This window comes from Emys orbicularis, chromosome 5, assembly GCF_028017835.1.
Source record: "Emys orbicularis isolate rEmyOrb1 chromosome 5, rEmyOrb1.hap1, whole genome shotgun sequence".
Classification (NCBI taxonomy): domain Eukaryota; kingdom Metazoa; phylum Chordata; order Testudines; family Emydidae; genus Emys; species Emys orbicularis.
In genome coordinates, this window is record NC_088687.1 from 29,235,648 (window position 1) to 29,245,741 (window position 10,094).

General features: G+C 43.5%; 1 protein-coding gene across 1 annotated transcript in view; it reads left to right on the plus strand.

The window, feature by feature from the left end:
- Positions 1–3,581, plus strand: part of ZGRF1 (zinc finger GRF-type containing 1) — a 51,117-nt gene extending 47,536 nt beyond the window's left edge. The window contains exon 29 of the mRNA XM_065405157.1: positions 3,453–3,581. Within this exon, the coding sequence (XP_065261229.1) occupies positions 3,453–3,581 (129 nt within the window). The remainder of the gene's footprint in view (positions 1–3,452) is intronic.
- Positions 3,582–10,094: the final 6,513 nt, after the last annotated feature.

Below are 10,094 nucleotides of genomic sequence, written 5' to 3' on the forward strand. Positions count from 1 at the left end.
TAATGATGGGTACACTTTGCCCCATGTATTGTTGATACTCCTGATCAATTTCAGCCTTTTTAAAAACCTGAAAATAAGAAATAATTTTACCCTAAATCAGACAATTTGTATAGGGATTGGAGGGTGAAGAAGGACTCGTGTTTTCAAACAAATTGATAAGCTAAATATATGTCAGTGTTACAAAGAGAAGATTAAGGGGGTGACTTGATTACAGTCTATAACTACCTACATGGGGAACCAGTTATTGCTGTGGGATGCTCAAATAGCCATGTCAGCAAACTACAGCCATTCCCATTTACAAATGGTCACAAGATTATACCCTATCCTATCCAACACAGATCTAACTTTGGTTATCTGTGTATGTGTGACCTCCAGGCTTAATTATTGCCACTTGTATCTAGGAATGAAGCCATGCACCCTGAAAAATCTCCGGCTGGTTTGGCAACACACAGGATTTTTAGTGTGAAGCAGCAATTCAAATTATTATATCAAATTTTGTATATACTCTTATAGTGGTCATAGCAATTAACAGAAGTTTTAAAGTATGTTTTCCTAGTTTTAAATACATTCCAGGTAATTTAATCTAGCACTAAAAGTAATCACAGTGGTAAGAGCAAGAGGGCAAAATGAAATACACACTGAAAATAGAACTCAAGTTATTGGTGACCTGAGCCATTGTTTAGGACTAACTGAGGGGGAAATGTACCTAATGGAGAGAAAATATGCTGTGCCCCAATATCTCCAGCAATACCTCATGGCTATATAGTTAATGGAGAAAAAGAAAACATCCATCTCTCTCACACATGATGTGTTTTATGCTACTTGCCACACACAGAGGTTGGACTGGGTGCTCAAATAACATAGTGATGGGTATAGTACAAAATAGGTTCTATAGATCCAAGAAGTCCTTTCCAGCCTTACCCGATTCTGTAGTTGAGATGTTAAATACTTGCTGAAAACAGAATTTTTTAAGTTAAAAGTTAAGATGGTATATTCACAGACCATACATTAATGCAGTGTCTTCTCCTCTCCTATTGCCCTTATTTTAATTACCTATAGTTATATGCATCCATATGTGTCCTTGACTATCAGGAGTTGGTGTGATAAAAGCATTTTTCCTGTAGCCATGCTGGAAAATTTAAGATATTACTGCCACCATTCCAGGCTCTAAATACCAGGAAACAAACCATAGCCACCACCTGAATCTATTACATGTGCTGGCAGTCCATCATGAATAATAACATAGGATGGAGTGCTTCTTTACTTTGGGCCAGCTCTTGCTTCCAGTGACTTCAAAGGGATTTTTGCTATGATTTCATAAGTGGTTGTTTCACGATCTAATTATCTCATCTTCTTTATGGGCCAGATTATGATACCCTTACTCACATTAAATTGCACCTTTGTTTCCAGTGGGACCACTTGTGGAGTGAAGTGTTAATCATTGTGACTGAGGGTACAAGAATGTAACAATGTGTTTTTGGTGTGTGGATAAACATTTTACACACAGTATTTCAAACAATAATAAAAATGAAAGTGTTTTCACTCTCTGAGAATATGGGTTCTTTCAGCCAATCCTACATTTTGGCTAAGCTTTTATAGAGAGAAAAATGCTTTTTTCCCCCCTTACTTTTTAAAAATAACCTTTGAAAAGTATTTAATTGATCTTTAGAATTACATCATCATTTAGCATGGCCTGTCTTAGAAGAATTCTTACTTGGCTTATTTGCAAATCCATTGATATAAGACACTGAAGCTTTTTTTTATTTTTTTCCTTCATGAGTAAATGAAACATTCCATGACTCCCGTTAAAAATAAAATCTTTGGTGAGAATTTAAAAAGAAGAATGTGTCTTTAGCCACCCACAAATACTTATTCTTTCTCTTCAGTGCTGCTGTCCACTTGAATGATATGAATACAACTTCATAGCATGCTATTCCATGACAGAGCTGAATGTAAAAGAGGAAACCTGTACATGAGACAAGAAGTCTGGAAACTAACCAGAACAGCCCTTATAAAATGCCCAAAAAACAACCAGAGAAGCCTCTTGTAGCTTATTGAAAATATATTTTTATCAGAGAATATGTTTAGGCCCCAGGTCTAAGAATGTTTTGTATTGAAAGTGTTACGTTGTTTGGAAATTTTGCTTAGTTAAGATATTCAAGCCATTCTTCCTAGTTTCTGAAACAGCTTGAAACCAGTAACCAGTATTTCTTGTATATCATGTAGAAAGCTTGGTTTTGCAATGTGATTTTATATAATACGCATGTGTTGTTCATTGTACTTGTAAGTTCTTCCAGAGCCTAAAAATGATCTTGTGATAAAATAAGGATTGTCCACTAGGTGGTGCCAGTGCACTCTTTCTTTCTGCTAGACCAATCTGAATAACTATCCTTTTGAACTATCAAAGGTTTAATAAAGAAAGGTAGTGAAGAAAGAACATTTGAATAATCACACGACATCAGTACAGATAATGACTTAAATCTGATGCAAGTCTGCTGCCAGCAGAAGCTGAAGTGCTGTTCTTTGTGTGTGAAGAAACAGAACTGCATTACACAGTCTAAACTTTGCAGCTATCCATTTTCTTAAATTTTAGAGAGAGAGCGAGCACTTCTCGCTATCATATTTGATACGTGTTTCTGGCCCAAGTAGTGATTGAAGACATTAATAAGTGAAGTGTGGAAGAAGAAGAAACAGTAGATGACTGAATAGCTCCTTTAAATTACTGCTGACACCTCTGTTACAGCTCCCTAAAATCTCAATCAACAATCCATTAGAACTCAACAGGAGTAAAACTAAATCCTCGTTTAAGTGTATTTATCCGATCTCTTTTCACTCTTTCAAATGCTAAATCCATTTCAGCATATGCCCCTTCTTTCTCTCGCCTTTCTCTAAAGACTGGCAGCCTATACTACTCTTGTAAATATGAAAGATGCTAATCATATGACATATCACGTCTCAGTCGGAGCCTGGAATAAAGCCTTGAGATTTGGGATCATTGCCTCCAGACAACAGCTTCATCAGCCGGAAAGTTGGTTTTTTTCTCCTTTCCTTCAACTCTCAATCCCTTCTTTGTCTGGGGGAAAATGCAGCCAACTCGAGCCACCCTGGCCATATGGTTCACTCTGTATTTTCTTAGTTGAATTCAGAATTGTTTCTGTGACTTGCGAAGGTGGGTGTTTTTTTAAGTGTGTATAAAGACATAGAAGGAGCTGCTTGTGCTGGGACTGCTTTGCAGCGCCATTGCATGTTCTTCACGTGTTTATTTCACACCTTCCTTCTCCAGCCAGCTAATTGCTATTACTTTCTCCTCGACTCTGCCTAAGGCCCAACCTATAAAAGCAAATAGCGCATCCTTGGTTAGAACACTAACCGAACCGATTCCACCCAGTTTAGCTTGCCCTTTTAATGGCTGAAAATACCGTCTTCGTTTTTTTTGTTTTTTTTTTTCTCAGGGCTGCGAGTGCACAATGCCAACATGCTCCTATTTGAATGTGTGGCAAGAGTGTAAAATAATACACGTTTCTCAGCAGATTCTTTTTGAAAAAATGGCTTGGGCAAGAGACGCCCAGAAGTATGTGTAATAAGGAAGGATGGCTTTTAAGATCTGTATATATTAGGAGCTGAATGAGGTTGGTGCGCTCAAGTTTGGATAGCCCCCTGCCAAATGTTCTTTCTCTCTCTCCTTACACAAACCCCCAAAAGGCCCTTTCACCAAATCATTAAATTCTACAGAGGTGGTCAAGCTAGCCCTGCTTTTCATGCGTTTGAGAAAGAAAAGGGTCCTTGAAGTTTAGAAGATGCCCAAGGAAAACTCCTTGAATGACATCAAAAGAATGAGTTTCCATAGCTGTTGAAGCACGAGAGCTGTGTAGCTGCACAAAGGCGGGCTGGGGCAGTGGGACTGTCCCACTGCTCTATCCCAGCACAATTGGGTCACTGAAATAGGGAATTAATTACCATTGGAGAGTGGGCAGCCCATTCACCACTGGCTGAGTTTTATTAAACGCCAATATAAATAACAAAACAACTCTTGTGGCTGCACTATTCCTACACGCCAAAGGAAGGATTATGTTGGGGATTAACATCTTAAAGTCTATGAGACTTTCTGACTCAAGGCTCGAAGCTGGTAATCGTATTTGTCTCCTGGTTCAGCGATTAGTGCTCGCTCGCTCTCGCACCTTCGCCTGGATGGCCAATGTCCCTTTTGCAGGCACCGGGTTTTTCACACAATCGGCTGTTCTTTTGCCCAGATCTATAGAAAATAATAAGAAAACTGAAGCATGTTCACGCGGGCTCCGGCGTCTTCTCTTCTTCATGGGAAAGGAGGGGACCGGCGGCCTTTTTCACAGCACGCAGACACCCTTTGGGGGAGACGGAGGGGGGGGGGCATGGGGCTAAAAATCACTCCGCAGGCCTGCACCTGCCATGCAAATCTGGAAGGGAACAATCGGCCTAAAACGGGGGCACAGCCCCACCGGGGGGCTCTGTGCTAGAGGGAAAAGACGCCTTGAAGCCACAGGGGCAAGGAGGGCTCAGGGTGAAACCCAACCAATGCATTAATCTGGCCCGCTGCTTCATTGCCACAGACACGAAAGGGGGAGGAAAGCGAGTCTTTGGGATTGGGTGCGGGGGGCACTGTAACACACTGAAGGGTGGAGGGTGCCCCGGGCTGACTCTCTCAACACCCGCAATGCCAACAGGAACTGAGGCCGAGAACCGCAACTAAGTGCCATGGGCTGGCGGCCCCTCACCCTGGCCAGCCCCTTCCTGCAAGCCGCAGCACGTGCAGAGCGCGCCCTAGGTTTTAGCCACAGTACAGCAACATCCAAACACACCCTTGTTCTCCCTCCCGTGAGCACACATGCCCTGTCCCCAGCTCAGGGCCCCGGTCACCTGGCGCAGCAGCGAGCCGTTCATGCTCGCTCGCAACTTGTGAGGTCGAAGCGTGGATGGGCTGGAGCCAAAGGTCCCTCAGCAACACCTACCCTAAACTTTTAGGACTTTTGGGTCGCCTCAGAGTTCAAGCTTCTTATAAGGAACAAAGCCTTTCTAAAGGTCTCTCTCACTCACTCACACGCCAGCTCAGTGCCCTTTATTTCTGGGCTGTGTGATGAGCTTAAATCATTGTGCTCCTGTTTCTTGATCACTGCCTGCTTTGGGCTTTTGTTCCTGCAAAGTAGGCTTGAGCCTGGCAAAGGGGCTGAAGCTGAACAGTTTGACCCTTTGGGGACAGTTCATGCAGTGGACAGTAGGCGATACTTCTTTTCCACCCCCCTGGTGCTATTCAGCGCTCTTTGCATAACAGTTCAGCTTCGTTTCATTCGGCCAATTTTTAGACCACACAAGTGCCTCTTGAATTTAGCTACGTTAAAAGAGTGCTAGAAAGCCTAGCTTAGTACATTGGTCTTTGGTCACGTTTGGCTCAAAATCGAGGCCGAACTGAAATAGCTTTTTGCCATCACGACCTGGCTAAGTTGCTGAACAAGTAGGAGGCTGGGTTAAACGCAACTAGTTTGAAAAACATACGGTCATGCACTTTCCAGTCACTCTTATTGCAACATTGAAACATTTATGTTCCCGCATTTAAATCACGCAACTGAAATTGTTTTGCTATGAAGTTTCTTTCCTCCAAACTTTTCTTTCCCGGTAGCATCTCCCATAAATATTTGTTTCTGTCACCTAGACACCATGGAGAAAGATTGGGTTTGGACATTTTAAAGGGCCTTTTGATTTGTAATTGTTCTAACAAAACCCCAATACTGTCCACGTCCAGTCTATCACTTTTTACACCAGTGACAAATTTAAATAAATCTCGGTAAATGGGGGGGAAGGAGGGAATCCAGAAATGTGGAACAACAGAGAGTAGGTGACTCTAGTCTGCACTGAAGATTTTTCATAAGGTAGAGAGGAAACTAAGGGCTGTTCCATGGAGTTTCTCTTGGTTTTACTCTTGCATATGGTTAAGAAAGCATATAGATTTTCCATACTTCTGATTAACAATATTAAAAATACTCATTTAAATCACTTGCCAGATTCGCAGACACTTTCCATTCAGTCCACTAAATTTAGTAACACTTTTGATTTGCAATAAACCAGTCAATATTTTACTCAACTTAAGGGAGCATGTACAAGGACTGTATAGGAAGTCTTTCACCGGTACCTGAAACTGTATGTATGTGTATTACATTCAATTGAATTTAAATGTAAAACATTTAGAAGGTGACATTAACGCTCAGATTTGGTTTCAGCACTAAAACATGAAAGCTAAAATAACAATGATAAAAAGTATTTTTCACAAAGAAATTCGGGCACACTCATTATGAAGGACCAAATCACGTAGAATCTGGAACTATATCTGTTGAATATGAAGTTAATTGAGCTGCATTGAGCTTTAAGTAAGTACAGTATCTCTGTGAGTGGTATGTGTAATGGTATCAACATCTAGTTTTTAGGTTTCTCTTTGCGTATTATTAGATGTGGGGGGTTTCCTCCCTCCCAAGTTGCAATAATCGTGTTTACAACAATATTCATAGAAATTGATTTTGCACACTATGCTGTGGGCTTCATTTGATTGTATATGTCTTAAGCACAATTCATTTTCCGTGTTGGACCGACAAAGACCAAATTTGTTGACCTCCAGGGAATGTTGCAAGGCCTATGTGTTCACTCAAGACTTTTGCCTAAGAGGGTGGTCTGGAGAAAGGGTGGAGGTTGAGTTTTGGTCGTGGACTGACCAGGGTTTTTTGTTTGTTTGATTTGTTTTGTTTAAGTCCTTTTGAGCGGATATTGTGTCAGTGTGTTATATTTCACATTGTTGTTTTGAAATTGGTGAACATGTGACTCGATAGAACGAATGGCACATTATAAATTAGAAAATAAACACATCGCCAAAAAATGCATTTCCGTTCATTCCTCTGAATTTCCCTGCTTTTACAAGGGCGAGGGAAATACAAGGCAAGAGTAGATATATCATCTGATCTGTCAGGTATGAAGAGGAGTGTATATGAAACATCTCTCTAAAGCTGCAGAAAACCCTCTTGTTTTCAATCAGTTGTATTGCTTTATTTGTTTATTTCTTTCAGCATGTTGAAACTCTGGCAAAAAAGGCAGATTTAAGATTTTCTTCAGATATGTATTTTAACATCTTACTACAGTATGTTGTAATAAAAACTATGCATTTCCAATGCACTTTTCCCCCCAAATAATTTTCCCCCTTTCTTTTCCCTTTTCTCTTGGTTGGTCTTCAAACACAAAATACAGCATAAATGTACATGAGGCAGATTCCTTCTTAATCTGTCCTCTCTCTTCCCCGTCATAAACTGGCATTAATTTCTAAGTGTATTGTGTTTAAGACAATTTTTAAAAGCCTTTCCTTTCTTTTTCTCATAGTCATTCTAAAGTTGTTCCGAGTTCGCAAACAATGCTAATCATAACTCGCCTTTTGTTTTATTTTTGTTATTGTGTATTTTAGAACCTTAAACTACACGAATGGACATAGAGCAGAGAAAATACGTTAGAACAGAAATTTTAAAAAAAGGCTGCAAAAAAATGACGAATCTCGTGCAAGCCTGTTGTCATGGGTTTATTATTTCCAGTATGTGTCATGAGTTGCCAAGAAAGGTTTCATTTGCTCAGATCCCTCCAGAACAGGAGGTACAGATCTTATCCGCACATGGGCCTTCCAACGATTTCAACAGACCACATTAGCTGCACTTTTCTCCTCCTTTGTACGGCAAGAACTCTTTAGTATCCTTTCCTTAAAAAAATTAAAATGGTAGCTATTCTGGCAATGGATTCTCTATGTTCTTTTCAAAGTTCCCCCTCTCCTAGCCTGGGTAAATCACTTTCAATGCTATTTATCATCAGAGCTATAGTGTGTCATAATTATTTCATTTCAGGACATTTACAGATGCGAATCCACCCCTACAAATCACCCAGTCCTCCTGGCAATTCTGCTGTTGAAGGATCGCTATCTAATGATCCCGTAGTGTACCCCTAACCCCTTGAATCCGTAGCCACAGTCTCTTTAATCCTCCCTCTTCCAACAACCACACGCGCATCCTCTCACCGGTGTCTTTTGGCTACAGGATTCGAATGCCCTCCGAGGCATAGGGAAACAGAAGGGAGGGATTTGTTTAGGCAAGCAAGCCAGAAGGAAACTATTGGAAGAAGGCAAACGAGGAGCACTGGCTAGCTGAGGGGACTCTGGACAGCTCCTTTCCTCAGGGCAGGTCTACACCTCGTGCGAAACACACTCAGCAAGCTAAACTGGGCAAGCACACACGATGAGGAGCGGGAATGCAACTCATTCACTGAAGAGCTTGTAGTTATGCCTTAGAGACAAGAGTTCTCCCCCCCATACCATGTACCAGATAACTGCACGTGGGCTTCCACGCCACACACACACACACACCTCTATTCTGACACAGCCATTGCCCTGCTCCACACCTGCTACCCTTACACACACGCCCCTCCCCAGAAAGGCGTAGATAATCTTGCTCCAGGCTTGCAACCCCCTATCCAGCAACACAGACACCTTCCTTCTTCACATCTTTGCACGCGGAGTCTCTCCCCAGACACTCACACATAACCCTACTTCATGCCCTCCACCATGCACAGCTAAAAACCTCCTCCTCCACACCCCCATCCTGTACCACACACTAGAGGTCGTTCTACTCCGCATCTCCCCCCACGCCCCTCCAGAACAACCTCCCCTCCCCAGCTCAAGATAGTACTACACCACGCCCACAATATTATTTGGATCGACCTATACGGACACACGTGCTTCCCACCATTGTATCTTTCAGTTGTCAATGTAGAGTGTAAACTGTGCGGCACAGAATTTCATTGAGTATCAACCACTGAGCTGCCCTTGTTCTCAGTGGAATCTGATACATCAGCTCAAGCTTCATCTTTTCTATCGGTGAGTCTGTGTGTCCCGGCCTGTACGTCCGTCTCTCTGTGCATTCGAGTCTGCGGGGAGAGGGGGGTTGAGTTTTGGATACTATAGTCCCCCTCCCCTTCGCTGCCCTCCAGCCTAATGAGCTGCTGAAAAGGAGCAGGCTCCAGCGCGCGTGGCTAGCGGGACTCCCTGATTGGCCAGCTGCGCCTCGCGACCCCCATTCATTAATAAATTAGCGGCACGCTCCAACCGAGCGCGAGGCACCAATCACACCGCAGAGCAGCCGGGGCTGCACCACACACTTTATGGGGATCAGATAAAAGAAAGACAGGGGAGGGAGGCAAGGGGTACAGGGGGCTTTAAAAGAGAGAGAGAAAAAAGAATGAGATGAGTGATGATAAATGAAATGAAAAGAAAGAATAAACCCTGGGAGGGGGAGGGGAAAGCTCAAGGGGCCCCGGGGGTAGATTTGATTGTTTTCTGGGGGGTATATAAGGGGTTTTAAGGAGAGTCGTGTGCCAGACACACAGCCACTGAACCTCAAGCAGCTTCACTTTAACTGGAGTGCCGGGGCGCGTGCCAGCAGCTGGCCCCACCAGGACTCTCTCTCACACCCCACCAACAAAACACAGGCAGAGGCAGCAGGCAACCGGCCCTTCTTCAACTCCTCTTTGGCAAAGGCAGCTGGACCCCCACCCCCTATAACAGTGGGACCCTCTCCAGGAGAAGGGAGGGGGGGACACACGCAAATCTGTCCCTGAAGATTGCGGTGAGGGCCAGTGCAGGGAGAGAGCACTCCGCAAAGAGACAAAACATTGTAAAGGGGAGCCAAGTAAGTCACTGAGTCTCTACTTCAAACTTTGCGCAAAAAAACCCTCAGTTGCTGAGAGCAAAATATCTTGTGCTAAGTCCGGCCGCTTCTCTCTCCCTGCGTGCCGGCCTGCCCCGCTCCAGCTGTTTTAAAGGGGGAGATGTCCGGTTCTCAGCAGAGAGCAGCCGGGGGTGGGAATGCATCCCTGCGTTCCTATGGCAGCCCTGGCTGCGCGGAGTTGACTTGCGGGGCTAGAGCTAGAGCGGGCGAGGAGGAGAAGTGCCGTAGAGACCGCGGGGACAACGTGTGCGCGGGGGGCAGATCGCAGCGTGTGTCAATAGGCGCATGACAGCTACACGGCCAAGGGTGGGCAGGGAGCAG